Genomic DNA, 24,893 nt, shown 5'->3' with positions numbered 1-24,893 from the left:
TGGGGGGGCGTTGTATCGATTTGCCATTATTAAAGTATATGTCAATACAAATAGGTTCCCAGCCTAACTCCTGGCTCTCTAAAGCAGTTCTTGAACTGATTTGGAAATTTCTCTGTATTATTTCTGCATTTTTAAAAAAAAGTTTCATTCCAGTTTTCCTAGCACTGTTAGTTATTCTGCCTGCCACCTAAAAAAAATCCAACCCGACCCAGCCCAAGCCAGTACGCATTGTGCCCGACTAATTAGCATAAAGCTTAATTATTATTTTAATTAAGCTTTCACTGGTTGGACCATAATTTGAGCTAGCTTGTGTTTAACGTGTTCCAGCTCCATCTTGTTGCTTGTTGTAACCGCAGGGTGAGTCAAGTGCAATTCATCTGGGATGTGTGACTGACAGGAGCGGAGCAGGGCATGTTTACTGTGCAGCGTGCTGCCATTGTCACAGTCTAAAGAACGGCTGCCCCTTACTTTCTTTCTTTCCTTGTTCCTTTTCTCAACGTGATATGTTGGTATGTCCTTAAACCGTAAGTAGATTAAAGCAACTAATTTCGGTTCAGGCCGTAAATCCAGACTCTGCTATAGTTACTGTGAGCAGTCAGTAATTAGTGGATTATTTCAGTAGTTGTATGGTTGTGTTGTTCACTGACTGGCTCATTAAAACACGTTCAGTGATGTTGTCACCTGAGTAAGTCTTGAGGGAGTTCCCATATTTGCTTAGCGTTTAGTTTCACTGTTTTACTGTGATAATAGGGCAGTTTATTGTGGCTGATAGGTCTCAGGAGGCAGCATGTAACCAGCAGCACCTCCAGATATTCTTAACCCACCGCTCTACTTTCTAAAATATCTATTTTTTGCCTTATTGAAAACTACAAAGCCTTAAATTATTTAAAAACGTTTGTTGGAAAAGCAGAATGTCCTGCTTTTCCCTCATCACCATCACACTTTTATCATTGTGCTCCAACGTGAGAATCACACGTGAAGATACCATCTGCTCACCGTCTCTGCCTCCAATGAAGGACTCTTTAAGTCTTAATATGGATTTCCACTGGTCTGGGTCCATTTGTGGTGTTTTTGGCCCAAGCAGCATTCTTGTAGCTCCTCATTTCAATTCTCCTTTGTTTTAATCCCCCACCTTTTAAAAATAATTAGACTGTAGTCATTTCTTGTGAAAAGCGAGACAGAAACATTGATGCCACTTACGTTATGAGCCGTGGGTTCATTGGAGCTGAAGTGGTTAAAGCGATGAAGTCATCCTCTGCTGCAGGAATAACCCTTGACCTTCCGCTTTTGTGGCGTTCCTCATATGAGGCAATTTATGGTGTGCTTTACGACGATACAGATAAAGAAAGGTGAAACATTTTTCCTGAAGTTTTTCACATGGAAAAAGAAAATCAAAGTGGCACAATTATTATTATTTTTTTATATTTTGCCTTATTTTGCTTCAAAGTGAATTAAGAACAGTTGAAAAGAACGTCTTTTTTTATTTCCCATCCCTGCCTGGTCAGATCCATTAGTTAATATTTGACCAGACAAGCCTGTTAATGTGAAGTGCGAGGTGTAAAGCTTCTTTCCAAGGGAATTAGTGGCTACTGAAATTCAAAGAACATGGTAAATATTGACAGGATCTTTGCCGCCCACATTTCAAACGTCTAAAATGACAGCAGACTGTGAGACGAGGCGTGACAACGACTATGTAAACCGTTTCATTTTGTTTCTTTTAACCACGTCACACCCAACAGACGTCGTGTATTAAAAAGCATTGATCAAAGCCGCTATATGATATCGGGATGTTGCTGCCAAACAAAGCATGTTTATTTTTTACATTATTCACGAGAAAAGTGTGATATTTTTGGCCCGAACGCAGTGGAGATTATCACACTGAAGAGAAGAGGTAATTTCATGAGGTTGGAGTTATGATTAATAATCTGCCAGCAACATCAGATTTATCTGGCATATTTTTAATAATAGCGGCTGCAGATTTATCACAGGACAGACCGCAGATAGATTTAACTCAGTTGACTTTCAAATTACAGCCCATTTGTATGCTTTCTCTTTCATTTTGTTTCTACAGTATATATTGATGTAGCACCCTGTGATGGACTGGTGACTATGACACCAGAACCACAGCCGGGACGAAATAGTTTGTCTCATTTGACTGTAAAAGTTTCGGACATTTTGCTTGCCCGTTTGGGCAGCAGCAGCAAATTTCATATGAGCTTGAAGTTGTTTCGGTTACTGGTCTTTTAATGCAGTCTGCTCCTTACTCAGTGCATGATGATGTATCTCTAATGACAACAGTGACGGTTGTGTTTCAGTGTTTCTTTTTTTTTTTTTGTTTTTTTAAGGTTATAGAGTTATGCCTAAACATGCTGTCATTTTTCATTTTGTATGAAGACACAAACCTTGGCTAAGAAGTGACATTTCTGAATAATTAGAGATTAAATGCAGATCTTAGAAATTAGAGTTATTTAGAAGTGACCTCAAGAGAACTTAAGCAGCCTTATTTGTTTGTTTTTCTTTTTTTTTGTTTATTTATTTTGGATATTAAAATGTCTTCCAGTTCCAGTGTTAAATGTTCATTAGAATTTAAAGTTTATTCACCTTTGAGAATGTGTTCTTGTATTGTTATGCCATTACAATTATGTTGCTTAAAGGCGGTCTGAAAACAACGACATTATCGTTTATCACAATAACATCTGGGACAATTTATTGTCCAGCAAAATGCGTTATCGTGACAGGCCAATTTATGGCTACTGATAGTCCTGGCTCTTGTCAATTTAAACAATATTGTGGCGTCTTTAGCGTCAGTGTTTCTGTGTATTTGAGCTTATTTGCAATTTATTGACCCTTGTGTGCAGTAGAGAACAACAACAATGTTTTTTATGTAATTTATTGACCAATCTCTTGCTTTTATAAATCTTGCAAGTTGCATAATCTCTCCACCCTGGAAAAAGAACAGTTCAGATCAATCAGTGAATGCCCAGAAGTGTTCGATGTTGAAGCCGAGCGGATTTAAAATTCTGAACTTATCTCTGAACCAATCTTGGTATTTTTAGAAGGAATGAAATGAAGCGACCAACCAAGGCCGGTGCATCACGTCGCTGACGTAAATGCAACCTGTAAAAGACGTTTGTAGAGACTAGAAACGAAGACGTTTGGAAACAGCAGAGCTCGACGCTTTTATCTCATGAGGTGAGCTCTGGCCTTGAGGATATTAAGGTCCTTAAGCAGAACTAACAGTTAATTAGACACATTTGCTCTCAGATGGGAAAAATAAATAGTTTTTATCATGCTCTCTCTCTCTCTCTCTCTCTTTATGGTCCCCAGTCAGCCCTCCGCTCCCTGTCTCGTCTCGGTGTGAGGCAGTTCGGTAACAGGCGCCTTCCTCCACATTGACTCAGCTGCTTCCATTGGCTGTGTGCTCTGTTGTACTCGGCGACCTAGCACTTAGACACACAGAACCGTTCTGTGTGCTCTGACAGCATGTAGGCACAAGGATTGGAGTGTGAGGCCCCGGATGTGCATTCAGTAGAAGCATGACAGCCAACTGTGCCTGTCTGTGTGTACTTAGAAACGTTGGACGGTGGAGAAGGGCGACAGTATTAAAGACAAATACCAGTCAGCTCTCAGGGTACGTTTCAGTAAGTGTGGCGTTTTGGTTTAGTTGTTGGGTATTAAGTGTTCACTTCACATTTATTTATTTGGTCCTTCTCTGTTAAGTAGGAAAACGCTCCTTCCCAAGAACCCCCGGTTGCCATTGGAGTACCACAAGGTTTTGTCTTTGGGTCAGTTTTATTGACATTGTGCATGATTCTCTTGGGCCTGCTTCTGTAAATGCGTCAGTTCATTTCACTGCTACGCAGACGACACTACTCTATCATGTACTGAGTCAATCGTGATGTTTTTGGTGGCAAAAACTGGGGCCTACAACCGTCAAATTACCCACCACCCCAAACATAAAGTGGTTTGGCAGCAGAGTTTAAGGCGCTCCAGCAAAGTATAAAATATTTGGTCCGCCACAGGCAGAGAGAGGACAATATTCAGCTTCAGTCAGTTTCTCTGCTCTGGGTCAGGCAGCCATTACTTTGATATAAAGAAACGGTAATCCTGGAGTCACCTAAGGACTACTTGTTGAAAATCAGACACCTGATGCGCCATAAGGTGCAGGTAAAATCCAGCAGATGGACCTCTCTCATTGGGGTCCTCGGCTCTAATGGCGCCAACAGACACAGCGGTTCCGGTCAGACGTTTGTTGTGCGTCTTGCCAGTGGAGCAGGGCTAACGGGTAACTTTGTGAAGCTTGTAAACTTTAATTGTTCTCTACTGTTTTCCGAGTTAGCGTTCCCACCAGACCTCTTCTCACCTCTCCACACGGGATTTGCGGGTGGAGGTGAGCGGCTGCGAATGAAATTAAGATACCGCCGTTGAGCCTCAACTGCTAGCAGAATGACACGTGACATTTGGAGCTGAAATTTAAACATCACGCAAGCAGACGACAAAAATTTTAGCAATTTGGACCTCGGCGTGTATGGAAAGCCAGAAGTGTCACAATTTAATCATTTAAAAAAAAAATTCCAAGTTTATGTTCATACCTGTGAACATTTCAGTCAAGATGGAGACGCATATCAAATAACTTAGCTTCACCTTGAATAAATAAAAAATATATATTTTATCTTATTTTATAGAAATCTTTTTTATTTATTTTTTTTTTTTTTACCTCATCCTCTTGTTCTGAATATCCATTATGAATGCATTTTGTTTTCTCCACAATCAGCTGAATTTCGACACAGGTTATCCAAGGGGTTTTCTTTAGTGAGACAAAGGAATACTTTAGATGTTAACTTAACATCTTTTAATACAAAACCCCGGTGGACCGCCTCGGTGCCCCGACCATCGGGTTTAGCAAGTTTTCTGGGGGAAACCCTGCAGATTGTAAGTGTCCTGCTTTTGGCATCAGTCGGTCGGCTTTGTCAGCTCTACAGCTGCTCCAGAGTTTTTCTATCGCACTCTTTCCTGGTAGCCAGAAAAAATGCTGGTCTCACTCCTCTGTTAGCATCACCTCTCTGGAATCTTTATAAAAGTTTTCTGTTTGTTTCTAAAGTTTTCTTGAGATAGCATACATTTCCAGATTGTCTTTATTCTAGTTCTAGATCTTTTGCATGTTCCTACTTCCAGACTGGTCAGTAAGGAAGATTGTACCTTTGCTGTAGTGACCATAAAACTATGAAAAAACATTCAACTCCCAGCACTTTTTGTCTGTAGTGTTCATACCTGTTTTTTTAAGTAGGGCTAGGACTTTAATGGTTGAGTTTGGACTTTAAAATTTGAGCAGAGTGGAGGCATTGTCAAATGCCCACTGGACATTTTAACAAGATGAGCAAATGTATAGAGGGATGACTGGTCATTTCAAAAATATGTAAAGTGACCATCTTTTAGGTCTCTTACTTTGTTTTGCGTAACGTTTTGGTGCATCTTAATGAATCATTTATAAAACATTAGAGGTTAGGACCTTTTACATCTTTTTGTTATGTCTTTCTCCAATGTTTGCTGCTCTGAGTCTCTTTCCTGACTTCGTCTTGTTTTCTTGCCTTGCAGTTTGCTGTTTTGTGGTCCACAAGAGGTGCCATGAATTGGTCACGTTCTCCTGCCCGGGGGCAGATAAGGGGCCTGACACAGACGTAAGTACCCGAGTGCCAGCTGTTCCCTCCTATTTTTTTGCTCCTGTTTATGTCATTAGACTTCAGCACATATGAAACGGCGCCAGAATGCATTTCTAGCACTCAGGCCTCTGTTGCTCTTTACCAGCCACTCTCGTTCATCCTTGTGTAAAAATGTCGCGGTCTATTGAGGGACGAAGGAAAGAAGAACGAATTGGTATTGTTTCCCTCGCAATTAGAGCTGCAAAGTGTCTAGAGGGTTTGAGGATAATTTAATCACAACAAGTTTGTGGAAATGGAAATTGGGGTAGATTGTCATTTGGGCTCTCCCAGCAGAGAAACCGTTTTCACTCTTCAGAAAGATGTCGTTCTGAAGAAAGAGTTTTAGGGTAAGACTAACAGAAGTCACGACGCAATCAGAAGAGCTGCAGGGATTAGTAAGGTTCATTCAGCGTCGGTGTTCCTGTCCCATCATGTAAGGCACAACCTGCAACAAGCGGTGCTGAAATATCTCATCGAGTCACTTTTTAAAAGCAGAAAAGCCAAACTTAAACCGTATTCTGTCGATGCTTTTTGTGATCAGTGCCACTATAGACCCTGAAGACATTTTCAAACTGAACCTTATGTGCCTTCTTTCCACTCCGTTGGCGTCCTGTATAAAAGTGTAGACACTTTGCTACTAATATAAAAGCGCTTTTACTCTTCCAGTCACTCATGCGCTCGCTTCCTGGTGAGCAGATTGGAGGCATTGTCAAATGCCCACTGGACATCTTGGCATTTAGTGAAGGAAGCTGAATTCAGACCGTGACTCTCTCCATCCTGAACCGTAGTCCATCTTGTGACTTTATGACTCCCAGGCGTTAACAGATTTTTAGAAAAAAGCTCCTTAGGGAACAAAGGAGTTATAACCCCAGTGGTCCTCCACTCTGTGCATAGATGTGCGTCTTGCAAACCAGTTCTCCTTATTACGTAATAAAACACAATTGCACTGGAATTCCTAACTACCAAAATGTAGACATTTACTGATCTGAAAACCAGTTTTGCTCTATAATTATATCACTTTCACCAAAAGGGATGCCGCCATCTTTAAGTATTAATGACACTTGTCATAAGTTCTGTAAAAGTTTCAATGGGTAAGCCACTATATGAGTAGTACAAAGGAAATCTTTTACAGCCACGACAATAAGTTAAGATGTCTTGTTAGCTCTTAAACTCTTAAAGGACACTTGACGTTTCTCACCATTTCCTCTTGGTTCACTAGGAGCAGCTATTTGCTATCAGTCGTTTGCTTGTCAGCTCTTTAAGTGTGAAACTCCATTTACATTCCTGCTGCCAGTTCTCTGGGCACTCAGAGCCTGGCCTCTGAAACTGGAGATATGTCAGTGTGTCAGTCGGGATGGTCAACCCAGACTCTCTAAATAGAGCGCCCCTCAGATTGCATGGAGTCTCCAGAAGCATAAGGTAGCTTGAGCAAGGTGCTCTGTGATCCACTAAGAAATCAGGTTCATTGTTTTCGGGGGACATTGTCCGATATGTGTGTGAGAGATCCTTGCTACCCTGGTTTGTGTTAAACCACATCCTGCTGTACATCTTTTCACAGGTCAGGAAGTTCCTCACATTATTTCCTTTGTCAAGTCATATTAGTATCTCAGGACACAGGAAGTTGTGGATTACAAATTGTAAGATTTGACAATTTCTGATAAAATCTAAAAAATAAAACAAAACCTTTTTTCTGTATAATATATAAAACATATTTAGCTTAAAAGTTGGATTTCTTTTGAGTGTGACAAGATGCTGCTGTGATGAAAAGCTTTCTATTGATTTATTTATTTTTTATTGCACTTAATTTGAAAAAGAAACAAAAGACGCCACATAAAGCTGTGGCTTTATGTGAAAATGGCCTTAATGCTCGTTTTCAGACAAAACTCATTCCTGCTTCAGTCCATTTTCTTTCACAACTGCTACAAATCAAATCTGTCCCCTTTTTAAAAGTACAACCCTTTCACTACTAAACTGTCTGATTGTTGCTTTTATGTGTTTTTATTTTTATTTTTTTGTGCATTTGCAGCTGAGTCGCCGTTGCCAAAGGCAGCCACACACACATATTACAAGGCTTAAAGCAGAGCAGAAAACCAATAACTCCTTCAGCCAGATAATATCTTCTGAATCTGCTGCATCTCGGCTATGTGCATCTTATGACTCATTTTCGTGTTTTATAACTCCCTCTAGTATAAGAAACGGAGTGTGTCGGAGGTCTCTTCAGCTGAAGGTAACTCTGGCTTGACGAGGCAGAAATGCATTTTTCCTCAGAGCCGCAGCTGCTGGGACAACAGACGTCTTGTCTTTGAGCTGGTGAACCAAACCCATCAGTTTAATTGGGTTCAAACCAACGTCGGTTGATCTGCTGGTTTTGCTTATCTACAATACCACTTCTGCTGTTGCGTACCTAGAGGTTGGTGGGTGGTGGTAGCCTTGCTGGTTGGAGATGATCACAGTCTGGCTGCTAGGTATAACGTTGGGCTGCAGCTCATGTAAGTTCAGTGCTTTATGGAAGATCGCCATCAATAATTCAAGAGCTCTTGGTCTCACCGCAGGGGCACGGCAGATGAACCTGAGAGGTACGATGTGCCTGCGTTGGTGTGGGTGTGTGGCCATTGCATCATTAATGTCCACTTAACCAGTACAGCACATTTGACCCGAGGAAATCTGCTAGTCTGTTTGCACTGATTTCCTTTCTTCTTGCGCACACGCACTCGCATGCACACGAGTATACAACCGTATGCTCAAACAATCACCTCTTAGCCCCTCGGGCCTGTTCAGTGCACAGATAGTTGTGACAGAGTAATACAGTTAAGCAGCAGCACATTTCCTTGGAAACGGACAGAGCTGACCCGAGGGTGACACATCATCCAAAACAAACCTATAACAAATGGACAGAAAATGGATGCTGAACAGTAGAGACACCTTCATGGTTTTTCTGTTTGTCAAAATGTATTCAAGTTACATTCTGCATGGTTTTGTTTTATTGTATTCTATTATTCGCGTACCTCAAAAGTTGGTTTGTGACGTGCAAACCCTTTCAATTTGACGCTACAAAATGTCAGCGGTTAAAGAGCTGTAATATTCATTCAAGAAGCTGATATGTCATCAATAGTCAGATGGAAAATCAGGGCAACCGCTGATGTAACGTTAACCTCGCTTTCAGCAGACTTTGGCATGAACGGGTTATGTTTAGAAAGATTGACCTCAAAACCAAATATAACGCAGCAAAATACACCAAATTAGAGACGCTGGCGTTTGTGTGACAGTAACAAAATAATGTCGGAGAAACAGATCTACTTTAACTGCTGTCAGGGCTGCTGTGGGTAATTATTCATGGTCCTCCCTTTACTCTCCATCAAAAAAAGGGAAAACTACTAAAAGGTGATCAAAATGTGCAGGTGGGGATTGAAAATACTGGAAAGAGTGAGCCACTCTGCTTGGTTATTTTCTCAGTACACAATTAGGAGAACATGTTTCAGTGTGGAAACCAAGGCAAAAGTCTCCAAATTGATGGTTTGACATTCACATCGGTTAGTTAGTCATACTTAACAAATAAATAGCATTTGGGATAAAGTGTTTTTAGAAAAAGCTTTAATTAAGTTGTGGTGATCGGATTATTTCTCTGACCCAGTGTGTCTGCAGCGCGGCATTTAAATAGGGAAAGTTTATTTGGTTGTGCATACAAGCATACAGAAATATGTTGGTTACTTGTTAAAGGGACATTATTATATAAAATGTGCTTTCCTGAGCTTTACGTCAAGTTAAAATGTTATCCCTTCATCAAAACATACCAGGAATGCGACTCCCCCACTCAGCTCCTACAGACTAGCCAGCAGCAATTAGCAAACATTTGGTGGAAGGGCACATCTGTTGTCAGTGTTGCGTTTTTAACCAACGCAACGCTGGTAAAAACGTTGTTAAAGGGTTAATAGAGGAGCCATGTTGTGATGTCTTCCTGAAGGCGGAGGCTCAGAAAGAGCAAGAGTTTCTTAAAGAGACAGAGGCCCAAATTTAAAGTGCTAAAATGATAAAAAGGCAATTTTTTTATATACAGCATTTTTATCACAACAGAAGGCAACATAGTTTCTTGATTGTGCTATAAAATGGCTCTATGTGCCTGGAAAACACATGAAATGTAACTTCAGTTCAGAATCAAGCATTAGAATTGACTAAACATTAATATGATCATTAACTTATAACACTTGTAACATAAAGAAACTACAAAAAATCACTGTGTTTGTCAGACCATTTACATCCTAAATGTCAAATTAGTGTCATTTTTAGAAATTACTTAATTGTGATACTGAAGCATTTATTTGGCCTAAACGTCAGATAAGTAATAAGCATTGCAATGGCAAGAGAAAATATTAAAAACAATGTTTTCAATTCTCTGATCGCTTACTGCAAGCATTTTCATATATTTGTAATAAATACATTTAAAATGCAGGTAAGATTCAATGCATTTTCTTAAGATTCAATGCATTTTCTTAAGATTCAATACATTTTCTTAAGATTCAATACATTTTCTTAAGATTCAATGCATTTTCTTAAGATTCAATACATTTTCTTAAGATTCATTGCATTTTCTTAAGATTCATTGCATTGTCTCTGAAAGAGCTTCAATGTGTTGGACCGTTATTTAAAAGTTCGACTCTGAAACAACACATTTCACAAAGACACGTTGAAAAAGGCAAACTGCATGTACTTAATGTGAGAGCGCTCATGTTTAATGATAAGAACTCGTTTCGCCTCCAGAAAAAGTGAAGCAACATTTAAAAGTGCAAATCACGTGGGAGGCTCTGAACTGACAGCACATCTGCAGGGAGCAGTATTCTGCTCTCAAAGCTTGGGATGCACAAAGTCTCATTATAAGGATTCTGCCCGAGAATTGAAAACAAGATTAAACTGGAGTGGTGCTAAATTGCATCATCTTTGCCAGAGGCATCTTGGATTGTCACAGGCAATGGAGCCTTTCATCTGTATGTTTAGTCAATTTAGCTTCCAGCTAGGGTGCTGGCCCTCTGTTTTAGACTGGCCTGTTCTGTTCTTAGAGTCTGCCCTGTTATCATCAAGTCAACATTGAAGCCTAGATTGGAGATTGTGGTTTCATCTCCAAAACTAAAGTTTGAATTGCAGTGAACCGTTTTGTGAGAATATATTTAAATTATATTTAAATGGGCAGAGATTTGAGTCTTCTCTTGAAAGTTCAAGTTGACTTTTGTTGGGAATTGGATGCCAATGAATAACACTATAAATCAGATTGTCTGTCTGTTGGTCCACTGTATTTAGTTATTCAGATCATTTCATTTACATGGTGGCCGTTTACAACAAATACAGTGTTAAGGTACTTGACAAAACCAATGGGCAGATTGTAAACACTGAGAACTTTAATGGTAAATTAAAGTTTTGCAAATGCAGAAGATCCCAAGTAATTTCACACTACAGTGTTAGTTACATGTACTATATAGACACAATCAGGCAAAAGTGATTTCTGTCTGAAATAGAAATGTAGAGAAACCAGAAATGTAATGGTGGGAATATATTATTAAATTGTTTGGACCAGGAGAGACGGCTAAACACTGAAGAACAGAGCCAAGAATTCACTCTGCTGTAGAGAAAAACATAAATGGTATACAATATTAAAGGTGGAAATAAGAGACACAGCCAGACCTAGAAGCACTGAAAGTACTTTCCATCCATCCATCCATCCATCCATCCATCCATCCATCCATCCATCCATCCATCCATCCATCCATCCATCCATCCATCCATCCATCCATCCATCCATCCATCCATCCATCCATCCATCCATTTTCTTCCGCTTTATCCGGGGTCGGGTCGCGGGGGTAGCAGCTTCAGAAGGGAGGCCCAGACTTCCCTCTCCCCATCCACTTGTTCCAGGATGAATGCCACACTGCTCTTCCTGAATCTGAGGTTCGACAATCCGACAGACCCTCCTCTCCAGAACCCCCGAATAGACCTTGCCAGGGAGGCTTAATAGTGTGAACCCCTGTAATTGGAGCGCACCACCCCGGTCCCCCTTTTTGAACAGGGGGACCACCACCCCGGTCTGCCAATCCAGGGGAACTGCCCCCGATGTCCATGCGATATTGAAGAGTCGCGTTAGCCAACACAACCCTACAACATCCAGAGCCTTGAGGAACTCCGGGCGGAGTACTTTACATTGAAAAGAAAAACAAATGGTATGTAGAGGTAATGACAGCAATAGCTAATTACCCTGACTCTATCCAGGAAAGAGATGTACTTAAACCTAGGGTAACTGAGCCAATGGTCCTCTCAAAAGGAATGGAAAAACAAAGCTAACAAGCAAACAAGCTCGGCTAAGGGACAATCCATCTATCCATTGTCTATACCCACTTGTCATGCAGGTTTGCAGAAGATCCGGAGACTATCTCCAGCACTCATTGGGCAAGACACAGGTGTACGCCTGAACCAGGAAGAGAATATGCAAAGGTGTAGCACCTCTTCAAAAACTGTCTCATCCAGGAAAAAGACAGGCGAAAGAGCCAGGAGTCCTTTCTATGAGCATAAAAAAATAAAAATAAATAGTCTCATTCAAGGACACAACGACTGAGACAGACGGAGTTCGGACTGGCAACCCACCGGTTACAGGACAAACTCCCTCCTCCTGAGCCAACGTTGCCCAGGAGGTGCAAAGAATACACAAAGTTGAAGATAGCGCTTCTTTTATCAGTTACTTCATCCGAAAAATAGACAACTAAACACAGAATTACCGGGTAACGAGTATTTCCCACAGGCATGAAGAGTACACAGACTTAAGGGCAACCAGTAGCTCCATTAAATAATGGAGCTAAATTATATTATTATAAATAATAATAAACACAGGATGTGTAAGTGAGCCAGGGATACTTTCAAGGTAACTGACTATTGCTGAGCCAGCAGTAACATGCATCTGTCTATACGCTCTTATACTCGCAGGATCTCCAGCGATCATTGGACACCCTGGGCGGGCATTACAGCAGCACTTTCTAAGGCAAAGGGAGAAAATAAATCACTCAACCCAGCTAAGTGCAGAAGCAATGAAGAAGTAGTTTTTTTTCTATGGGAAAACATAGAAGAATGGGAAACAATGCAATGGGAAAGATGATTCCAAATGATACTAGACAGTCATTGCCGCGTCGAACACTTAGTAGGAATTTTTCACATCTGTAATCTATATCTAGCCATCCATCATCTATATCAGATTTCCCTGTGGGCTGTGTGCCACGGTTTTGTCTAACCCCCCACCACAGACACTATTGCACATCGCCGCCTGTCCATGATCCAGACCTGGACTGGTTAGAGCTGCTTTGGCTGTAAAACCGGGTACCTACTCGATATTGGGCAGGTTGCGATAATGTTGGTGTAACGTAGAAGCTTAAGTGAGCCTCCTACTCCGTACAGAATTAGATGCCAGTAACACATGCTTTCAGCACTCACCCTTATGCAAGCCTTGGCACCAGGAAACACCTTTTCAAAGAAACTCGAGCCTGCATTTTGATGGGCACGGGGCTGTGCGTTTAGCCCATGGAAGTGTTTCTCAGAGCCCTGCCAGGTTTTACTGTTTTTAGACGAAAGAAGTTATTGTAAATTCAACATGCTTTTGAATGCACACCACCATAAAAAAATACACAGTGATACATGCTAGATAGGATGATGTCAGCGAGCAGAGATTGGAGCGAGTGTATGCAAAAGAGCTACTTGTGGCAGAGGAAACGAGGGGATACTGTATGCTCTAAATTTGTAGTGTATCTAATCAAATTTGCCCTCTTTCATGGAGCTGCAGTCGCTGCCATAGACCACCCACTTTAATCCCTGTTGTCGGGCATTTATAAAACACTGCTTGGATGTTACTCTCTTCCTGCAGTTTGTTCAGCTGATCACATTTGACCTGCCTGATCACCAACTGTAAGGAGGCTGTGAAAAAATAACATGAAAGCTCGAGCGGAAAGCAATTTCTACCAAGAGTTTTCCTGAAAAGACTGTAAGACCAAATCTTAGGTGCTGCATAAACAAGCAAAGTAAGTTTAATATTGTGTGTGTGTGTGGGAGCCAGTGTGCCAGTGTGAGGTAGCAAGTTAGCACCAAGCAAGACACAGTTTACCCAAGAAGGGAAGAGTGAAGAAAGACAAATGGGAAGGTGAGATCATTTTCAGTCAGTGAGGCAAGAAATGAAGATGCTGATTCATATTCAGACCTGCCAGTGTGTTATCAAATTTGCAGGATTTTCGTCCTTTTTTCTTCTCTCTCCCTGTACCCAACTGTGACTTCTTATCCGATAGGAAAGAGGTTCATTAAATTCACGTCTTAGACTCTGAGGAGATTAAATTTCCTGATAGAACATGGAAACTCAGATGTGTTTTTTTCCAACACTCGTTCTGGCCTTTCAAGTCGTCAAAACATGATCTAAAAGGTAGGATGTGGTTATCGATTCAGGCAAGCTCAAATGAGACAGGAGGATGTTTTGAGTTCCCATGCTCAGTGTTGGTGAAAAAAGTACAAATGCAGAGAAGATGAGTGGTAATTATTGTCTGAAAAGTGTTTGGAAACGATTTTCTTAGCGCAGTATGGGAGATGCTGCGCTCAGGAAATGTTAAACTGGGATTACGTCTGTCTCACTCTATGCAGGCCTTTTAAATCTTGTTATTGGTTTTGATGCACAAGATTTGAACTAAATGCTGTTCCGGTTGATGCGATTACAAGTCAGTTGTAGTCGTCAGTGTTTGTTATCCTGCTGTTCAACACGTTTTCTCTTGTAAAGCAGAGAGCTCTATAAAACCAGGACTTTTTGGGATTGTTTTTGAAGAATAATTGATTGACAAAAGCTACAATATTAGCAATGTTCCCAACTAATCCTGCTATTAGGAAGAGTGTGATTAAATTAGATTAAAATTGCAATTAGATGACAAATGAACTGATCTTAGACGTAATTTCTGTAGTAATACCAACCTCTTAAAGCATTTTCAGGCTGGATTCACCTCATTCCTCTCACATGTGGATGCTCATTCATTCAAAGACGCACACATTGATTGACACATTGGAGGCTGAGTGCAGAGGGAGAAAAGCGGGATTGAACTGCAAAACTGAGCTTCCCACCGAACCACAGATTCCATGATTAGAAAATGTTGACAAAAGATAATCATATAATCTATAAGTTCTTGGACAGAACTCAGACTCATTAGTTTAATTTTCATTTTTTTCATTTTGTCTCATGAACTAGTTTTTATGTAGATGTTTGTACTTTACCTGAGTTGTTTACCTTTTAGCTTATAATAAATGTGTTAGTTTAGGACTGCTTAGCCTTAATCGTCAATATCGCTTTATGAAAATTACATAAACATAAACATTTGTTCCAAGATATTTCTTGGAGCGCTTTTGTATTTACTGTAAAACAATTATCTTGTGATATTTTTCCATAGCCTGCATACAATGTCATCCAAAATATCTTTTATGATTTTTATTAAGGGGTGTGTTGTTTCGGGAAGAAAAACGTCTAAGAACAAAACTGAAACAAGATTAAGAAAAAAAAAAAAAAGCGAAATACACAGAGCCATATTGATCATGGTAGCTAAACTGACATAAATAAAGATCAGCTTTATATCTTGCTCTACATTATAGATCATCATAAAGTCATCACCAATCCTGCCTACAGACCAGCCTCTACAACGTGTCTTTGCACGTCTTGTATAGATTTGTTTTCGTTGTGGTTGCTGCTGCAAAGCCAATAAAACCTAAAAGCCCACTATTTCCGGACTAAGGATAAGCAATCCAACAGGAGGAAGTAATTTCCTCAGCCATTATGCAAAAACACCAGTTGATATAAGGAGGGGAAAAAACCCCAGAATGCTTTGGACTCCACAGGCACAGAGAACATCTCAGCCTGCATACGACTGCTCACATTAACATCTGCCATCTGCTGTGGCGTCTATCACACAGTCATTAAAACTACTCAGTGTAATTTGCTGCTCTAAGTGCCTTAAATGATTATCTCCACATGTCAAACTGTAACAGGATCATATACTCATTGACCAGCCAGAGCCGTGCGCTTCTGAGGCCAAGTTTGTCACAGCAGAGTTCAATATTTTTATTATTTGCTAAAACCCCTAAAATGAGATTGCTTTTAAAGAGGGTTTTTTTTAGCTAACTACAATTAGCGCATTGTTTAATTGGACACATTTGAGCCAATTATCTTACCATAAATAGAGAAGACGCAGGTTCCTTCACATCTACGCCATTGCTTGCAGTATTCACAGCTTTGAGTGATGGCTGATGTGATGGTTGGGTCCCCTGGGCTTGGTGCTGATGATATTTATACTCTCTCTGGTCTTAACGAGCAGATCCTCAGTCTTTATGCTAATGGTGTGTGACGCGGCTTCCCAAGAAGGGGTTTGGTCCTGGCTTTGCTGGAGGGAGGGGGGTGGAGAGGTGTAAGTGTCTTTGTGCGTTACGGAGTCCTGTTGCTTGTGTTAATAACGGTGGAAGACAGAGGATGGGCTGCATTACTCTCCCCTAGGAGCGTCGTCAATAACCCTAAGAGGCTACGAGTAAAAGTGTCATTATTTACCCAATGACACTTCATGACAACGGTAAACATAAACATTAATAAAGACTCCTTCATGTTCCTGACAGGTGTTATATAATGTTTGACAGTGTCGTGTCAGGCTTATGCAAACTCCGTCGAATAAAGTGTTACCCTACAAAGTTTCTGTGTGCATCTCCGTCCAAACGAAGCTGTTACCTCATGTAAGCAACAGAAATGGATAATAATGTTATGGGACGCTTTTGTGATACATTGAAACAGGTGAAGACGGTGACGACTGTGGTGCAAGCCCTTCGTAAAGGGATGTAAAAACTGCTATTGTGATTAAAAAACAATATAGTGATTCTCAAAGATGCTGCAACATTTTCAGATAGTAATGATGCTCCTAATAAGTTGAAAAATCCCACTATTGTAAATATGTTGCACGTATCGAGGGTGCATACAGTGAATGAAATTTTGCTGCTTCCGTTTATTCCAAACGGGGAAAATTTCTTCCAAATACACTTTCATGAAACAAGACGCTTGACTGCATAAAGTCAGAGGATGGGTTGTTATCCAAATGGGTATAAAGTCTGAATACTGTTTTTTTTTTTTTTTTTTTTGAAAAGCGCCAAATAAATTCCACTGCATATTTTTAATTTGCAAAAGTGAGAAAATCACTGAGCTCTCTTGAGTAAACAGTTCAGTACTGAACTCGTCTTGAAACTCAGACAGACAAAACGCTCTTTATTAGAATGCATTTCCGCCTTTTTTTCCCCCCTGCAGTATATAAATACACTCTTTATCATACCAACAAACTTATTTGTAGTACATTAAAGTCACACACAGTTTATGCCCTGAAGCCTACTTGCATGCATTCCATCACTCCCTCTGAGGTCTCATAATAACAAATAACTAGTCCTGTCCAGTCCTGCCAGACCCTTAAGTATTTTTTTTAATAATGCCCTTCACTCTGGGGAGTTTATAATCCTCTGGACTCGGAGTCAACTGTCCGTGTCAATGTGGTTGTGGGAGTTTTTCCTAATCAAACATTCACCGTTCATCTTTTGTTCATCGAAGTCACATTCCTCACTAGCTCCATCTTTCGATTCGAAGTCGCACACAGCGTGCGAAGGCGCTGAAATCTACCATGTAAGGAAGAATTATTTCTCGTGCAGAGTTTGCTGAGTCAACTAGTCCGTTTTTGAACATGTAAACACACAATTCACGGCTGCTTTGCGTTTGTACTGTTGGTCTCAGAAATAGTAAAAATGTTCTTTTCAGAAGATCAAAAATGTAACCTTGCAGTTTTTGCCTCTCTATGTGTCTCTGTCCTCTGTCTTGTTTCTGTCATTGAAGCAGAACTGCTTTCTTGTGAGGAATTTATGTGACATTAGCTTACCAGCACCAGAGCTTTGATTAGGACTGAGCCAAAGCTGAAACTGGTGACAAGGTAGCGTTACCACCTGTTTGGCAATGGAACCATTTTGGAGGGAAAAATGCACAGAAAACATCTTAATACTTTAGGTCGAATAAATAAAGTGATTCTTTAGTTCCGGTATGATAAAGCAGATCATAGTTCCACAATAAACATGCATTGATTATACATCAATTTGTTCTTTTGTTTGATGGGAATGGCTCTGTTCAGATCATGGACCCTGTATCTTTACGCTTTGATTTTGTAAATCAAAGGAAGTGGTTTGTAAATGGCAGCTTAAACCTGGGCAGTAGCGGTGGACTTTTATCACATCATTTATCATATATCGTGGTAAATTTCTCATTGTGATAAAAATTATGATTTATTGTCACCATGTTTAATTTCCCCCATATCTGTCCTTATTATCAAGATTGGAAATTTTACTATTCCATCCATCCATCCATTTTCTGTTCACCTTTGTCCCTAATGGGGTCAGGAGGGTTGCTGGTTCCTCTCCAGCTACATTTCGGGCGAGAAGCGGGGTTCACCCTGGACAGGTCGCCAGTCTGTCGCAGGGCAACACAGAGACATACAAGACACACAACCATTCACACACACACTCACACCTAGGGAGAATTTAGAGAGCCCAATTAACCTGACAGTCATGTTTTTGGACTGTGGGAGGAAGCCGGAGAACCCGGAGAGAACCCACCATGCACAGGGAGAACATGCAAACTCCATGCAGAAAGACCCCGGGCCGGGAATCGAACCCAGGACCTTCTTGCTGCAAGGCAACAGCTCTACTGTGCAGCCCACTATTTCATCCACTATTTGTTTAATAAAAGCATCAATAAATACCAGCAAATTTGAAAACACAGGTAGTGTGTGCAGCTGAGTGATGCAAATCTCACTTCTTTATGTGACTGGTGTCAGAAAGAGGCACGTTACACATGGGAATGTTCTTCAAGATTTGTGCTTGTGGGGCTATAATTGCTGTGACACACAGTCTCAGTGATACAGTTATCTATTATAGATGTAGACATAGATATAGATGTATTGCATTCTTATCGTCACTTTTATTGTTATCACAATACTAACACAAAACACTGTGATAAAGCGTTGAGGCCTCATCGCCCACTTCACAGCCATAAACAGTCTTAAAAGTGCAAACCTGACTTCATGTGTAGGGAAGTCTAAAGCAGAACAAGCTGGAGCTTTGAAGCTTCTTGCCAGAAATAGAACAAGGCAAGTTGCAGATGGGTCAAACTGACTCTGCTGCTCCTTCTGCAGCTCTGGACCAACATAGAGTCCTCTGTGCTTGTTTGTATGTAGGATAGGAAAATATCTAGAAGTCTAAAGGGTTACAAGTTCTGCCATGTTGATAATCTGTGATATTTTAGAATTAAAAATAAACGAATACCACTTATTTGAACTTTGTGGAAGATGAAAATGTCTGTCAGTTTAGCATCATACAACCACCATCATAAACACAGACACCAAACTGCAATAATGATAACTAGATGGGCTTGTCACTATCTTTTGCCGGATAATTTTATGTCCAATCCTTCCTTGTTTAATCTTTTTCACAACATGACTTGACATAAAACCAGCTCACTGGGTGTTATCGTTATGAGTTGTCATATAGCCTCATTAAATGAAATCTAGAAGTGCCAGTGATGAAATTGGCAGCAGCATGAAAATGTTATCTCTAATTGCTTGCCTCTATGTTGAAGGTTGTGTTACGTAAAAAACAGGATATATTTCCTAAGAGAAACATTATTTTGTGCTGCAGAGAGCCAAGAAGACGGATAAAGATTCAGAAAATAAGTGAGCTCAGTCCTCTTCCATACAACAAGTCCCTCCATGTCTATATTTCAGATCACTTGTGAAAATTACAATACAGATTTCTCAAGAAAAAAATAAAAAAATTTAAACATCTGTTTTATTTAAATGATTGAAAATGATATTTATCTTTACGTAGGGCTCGACTATATAACTGAAAAGCAACGTAAACTTTTACTAACAACCAATATTGATAATTATTGATTAGTTTTTTGTTTTAAATATGTGACATATTACCAAGCTGGTGGATAAATCTTTACTGTTTTATCCACAGTTTTCACTCCACACAGTTGTTGCTAGGTAACCAAAGAGCGAGTGAGTTAGTTGACGCCACCTTACTAAATGTGAGCGGCTTAATGCTGTTCTCTGCCTACATCCCCCAGAATCCTGTGCGGTTCTGGAACCGAGTTCAGTGAAATGGTTGAATATTCAATCAAATGTATCAACAATTGACATCAGTCTATATTGTTAGTTGTTTGTTAGGTCAGGACTGATGTCAGACACAAAAACACATTAAACCCTCTGCACACCCAACCACAGAGTAGATCACAGAGTTGACCCACTCAGCTCTTAACTTATCACAGGAGGAGCAGTGCTGCCAAGGTGTTGACAATTGGATTTGACTTTTGGAAGAGGTTGTGAAAGTATTTTCATTATTAAGTACCGGTCAGATGGCCCGTGTCTGATGAGCCAATTAATTCTGGCCTCCGGAGTCGGTAGGCTGACCAAAAGGAGGAAACCTTGGCATCGGTGCTGGTAAACAGTGGCTTCACCCTCCAGCGAGGGTGACAGCTGTGACAGCTCTGCCTGCCCTCCTCTGACCTTGACGATGTCATGCACAGCATGTGTGCATGTTCCTGTTAATGAGCCAGCGTCTGCAAATTAACAATATGGCCGTCGGATAGGGAAGTGCCTCATCAGCCTGGACCGCGGCTTTCTCCAGCTGTGAGAAGTGAAGCGGAGAGGAAGTTTGTCCACAGGCTTCTAATGCTTTCAAGATTTCAGCGAGTCTCAGATTCTGCCTCCTTCAGTCCTTTTGCTGTAGAATGGAGCAGACAATTTGGCGCGAATTTTGCAATTAACTGAATGATATAAACACAGTTGTGTTCCTCCGCAAAGCAATTTAATTTCCTAATAGTTGAAATCTTTTCTCTTTTTTGCATACGACAAAAATACATTGTGTCGAATAGGGAGTGAACTAGAAAAAAAGGCTTTAGGGAAGTCATAAGTGGAACGTCAGGAAAAAAAAAAAGTTTTTATGTGTTATTTATCAGTTTGTCTGTTTTAAGATTTGCTTATTTTGATTAAATTCAATCAACATATTCATCGATGGTACTTGCTTTGCTTTTGTGTGCCTGTGCAACGTTACAGCATCCAAAACGCCTCTTTTGCTTCACTCAACTGGAATTACTTTCATTTTTAAGTATTGCTGTCCTGATCGGATACCGGAAATCGGCTCGATATCAAACAAAAACCAAGTGTTCGGATTATATCGACCTGCATCTAAAGTCTTTGATATAAATACGCAGAGAGAAGCACTCCGCTCCAGCATTTAGTCCGCTCCAGATTTTCTGTGCATCAGCATTTGTGTCCCACACGCTGACCCATTGGTTAATTATAAATGGGTCAGTTGTTCTCATATCTGTTGTTGTTGACTATTGTTCTCTGAAAAATATCACTTTATCAAGCCTTAAAAACTGCAAAATCAGTAATAAAAGTTTGCACAATTTGTTCTAATATCGTATCGGGTCAGTATCGGTATCAGCATCGGCCTCAGCCAGCACTCAAAGATGCTATATCGGTATCGTATCAGAAGTGACACCCCTACTTTCAAGATCACTTTGGCCTTTGAAAGTTCTGTAAAACCTTTACAACTTTCTTTGTTGGACACAGAAGCAAGTGTGTCATCCACATCAGGTTCATTTTGAAGCTGTAGGTCAGATGGAGACAACCAATAAATGGCAGAAATTGAGGACAGCAGTTCCCACACACCCACAGTATCAATGTGCAGTTGCAATATTATTGATAAATATTTCACAGAGGGTATCTATTGCAGATAAGCCACATTTTCGTCACTCCTTTTCATTCGTTCAGTCATCGCCGTGTCTCCACCGCTCAAACTGTATCATCTCTGTCACTAAAATCTATACCAGGTGTGGGTGTCAGAGACAGGGAAAGTCATTTCACAAGGCCAAATATATTGCAGACAGGCAAAGTCGACGTCATGTCGCTCAAAATACAATATAATATTGCATCCAAGCTCTTAGTGCCTTCGATTTTACGCGTACTGATGTTGTGGTAATTGTGATTCAAAATGTCTTGAAGACTCCTAGTGCCAGCAGGTTTTGGGAATTGTTTGGAACAAAACAGCAAAAGCTGAACAAGTATTTTGTTTGAACAGACATTGATTTTTGGCAGATTGTTATTATTAGTGTTTGGTTTTTTTTTCTTCTAAAAAAACAATACTTTGAGTTTAATTGGAATTGAGCGCTCTTCAATTCCGGTCCTCACGCCGCCCTGCCCTGCATGTTTTAGGTGTTTCCCTTCTGCTACACACCTGGATTGAATCTGTAGATGATTAACAGCCTGCTGCAGGACTTGATGGTCATGCAATCATTTGAATCAGCTGCTCTGGAATAGAGGCACATCTAAAACATGCAGAGCAGGGGGGCCTGAGGACTGGAATTGAGGAGCACTGCTCTAATGGTTGTTTAAGGATTTGAAACAGATGCCATGAACATTAAATCCATTAAAAATATTGTTAATGTAGATTTGTACACTTGAAATCAAAGGGTTTGCATTTGTTCACATGATTGGTCATGTGGAGGATGGGTTACTCTGTAGTGTATTTGGGGTAACAATTGTATTAGATGGAAACCTACATCTAATACACGGTAACTTTCGGTTAACAAGGACATCACACATGAGGATTGGGGGAAAATAGAAAGAAAGGAGAAAAAGGCATCATGTTTTTCTCTAACTATTCTGGCATTCTCCTCAGCTGTAGATGTTTGGGTAGCTGGTGATCAGAACTGATTATGTGTCTCAGTGTGTCTGTGCATGTTGAGTCTCCATACGGGGTGCTAATTGGCTTTGGATATCTCTTTGTCAAGGAGAAGACTAATCCTTCTTGCTGAGCAAACACGCGAAGGGTTGTTACATAACAGATCCAGAGGCATATTTCAATCCTCCAACTGACTTAAGTAGCTGTTTAGTTAGCCACTTAACACATTTGCTGGTCCTTAAATTTAATACCAGGAGCTTGTCTACTTCACAGTAATGTGAAACCAGGATCCACCTAGTAAAGTCTAAAATGGGCTTTTTGATGTAATGCACAGTGTACTGTATGTCAGCTTGGTAAAAACCAACACTGTGTTCTATATTTTGCTTTCCTGGCAACGTGGAAGATGTTGAGGTTTTAAATTTTACCCAATTGCTAACTTTTGGCCGATGTGTAATGCCCCAGTCGATGCTGGGAGAGAGAAGTGCCGTAAAAGAGGCGGCTGTTGATGTTAATTCAGTATTTGGTCAACACGGACCGAATGGCTTCGTTCACTTCCTGTGCTGCCTTTGCTAAAAATGCAAGCAGACCACAATTTTGAAAGAGCGTGGAAAATCGACATTGTTGTTCACAACTTCCCCTCCTGTTCAGTGATTGGCCCAGTTGAAATTCTACCAGAAGAATCCAAGTGAATGGGAGAAAGCCCACACTGAGCTGTGAAGCGAGATGACACTCGGTTGGAATCGCATAGGAAGGCAAAGGCCTGTATAGATGTTTGTATATTATTTGGAACAATAGTTTTTTTTTGTATGCTTTGTTCATGTTTATCCTCTGTTGAAAACCCTCAAACACAAAATTAGACCAGTAGATAAACTAAATGCATGTTCATGATTAATGCAGAAGGAAATGTTTAATTAGCCACATTTCTAAGGTACTAAAGTAGCAGCTCCCTGCCAACATTAAGTAGATTTGACTTGGCATTGATTGAACTATTAGATACTAAAGGATCCCATCAAAAGCATGACAGTGTAAATCAATAGCTTACTTCGTTACTTCCTTTGTAAACTGACACTAGTATAACTGTATTTGTGTCCACGAAGATGTTCACAAAACCATACGACTGTTTCCGTCAAGGTTGTAGTTTTCAAATGACGGAGTTTGACTTTTAAATGGAGTAGAATTACATAAAATGGACGCTTTAATGTTTTTGGTTTTTTTTTCTTTTACATTTATAAAAGTGCTGCTTGAACTCCTAAACCAACATTGCACAACACTGCACAAATTCTTTTATGGTATTCATTTATCAATTTCATTGGTGTGCAGAGGGTTTCTGCGAAGAGCTCAGTCAAAAAAAACAACAACAACAACAACAACTGTAACATTTTCAGGAGCCACGTTTCTACATGGTGAACATCTTTTCTGGTGTCAGCTTTTAGACGGCTCACATGAAGAGGTGCTTTGTTCTGCAGTTTCTCGTTTAACTCAGGAACAGATGAACCGCAAGACAGGGTGACTCAGAATCTGGTAACGGGAGGAGCTTCCTGCCACCTCCAATTCAAATGTCACCCTCCTGGTGAGGGATGACGGGTAAAAGAGAGAGGAAAGCAGCGAGCGAGGTATGGAGATGAAAGTGTCGCCTAGTGTGGGTCAACAATCATCCGATGCCGATTGTTAACATTTCCACCCCCGGTAATCAGCGTAGCAATTTATTTTCCAGTCCCGTATGAAGGAGATGGGCCGTTGAGACGGGCGAATAAGAAAATATGACCCCTTCTGCACATTTCACATAAGGTTGATCTCTTTTTCTCTTTGAGTGTATTGCCTGAAGTGTTCACGACTGTCCTATTTTATTTTATTTTTTTATACCTGCAAATAAAAATGAAGAATAAGAACAATTTGAATTGTTATGCTTGTTCAGTGCTTGTGTGTAATGAGTGACAATCCCAAGTTCCAGCGTTACTTTCTTACTAATCTGAGATTGCAGCATCTTGTTTAATCTTCAGCTTAAGTCCTGCTTCTTCTCAGGAGGTATTGAACATTTTCCCCAGTGTTACAATAGATAAAGAAGATAAAGATAACATTTCAAACTTGACGCTCATGTTAGGAAAAATACTCGACACCATTTTTGTCACCCATCACTAACATATTTTGAAGGCACGTGGTAGAACATGGTGGAGAGAAACTCTGCACTGATTAAAATGTATTCTCCTTCAGATAGTTGATGCTTTACTTGGCAATCTGATCTATTTTTGTTGTTGTTGTTAATTCCTCTAGTAGTATTTTGGTCACTTGGACAAACCCATAAACCGTGTATAGAGCTTTGAACTTTCAGCCCAAGGAGGTCAGAGAGCCATTAAGTGTGCATTTAAAACAAAACAAGACAAGTTGCTTCTG

General features: G+C 40.3%; 1 protein-coding gene across 3 annotated transcripts in view; it reads left to right on the top strand.

Annotated features, from left to right (window-relative positions):
• prkcaa (protein kinase C, alpha, a) overlaps positions 1-24,893 on the top strand; it is a 137,204-nt gene that overhangs the window by 42,427 nt on the left and 69,884 nt on the right. For all 3 annotated transcript variants that reach the window (XM_044113812.1, XM_044113814.1, XM_044113813.1), the window contains exon 3: positions 5,596-5,678. In XM_044113812.1, coding sequence (XP_043969747.1) covers positions 5,596-5,678 — 83 coding nt within the window. The remainder of the gene's footprint in view (positions 1-5,595; positions 5,679-24,893) is intronic.

The sequence above is a fragment of the Gambusia affinis genome, linkage group LG04, assembly GCF_019740435.1.
Source record: "Gambusia affinis linkage group LG04, SWU_Gaff_1.0, whole genome shotgun sequence".
NCBI classification, from domain to species: domain Eukaryota; kingdom Metazoa; phylum Chordata; class Actinopteri; order Cyprinodontiformes; family Poeciliidae; genus Gambusia; species Gambusia affinis.
The sequence above is the reverse complement of the archived record's forward strand: the minus strand, read 5'-3'. Positions and strand labels throughout refer to the sequence as shown.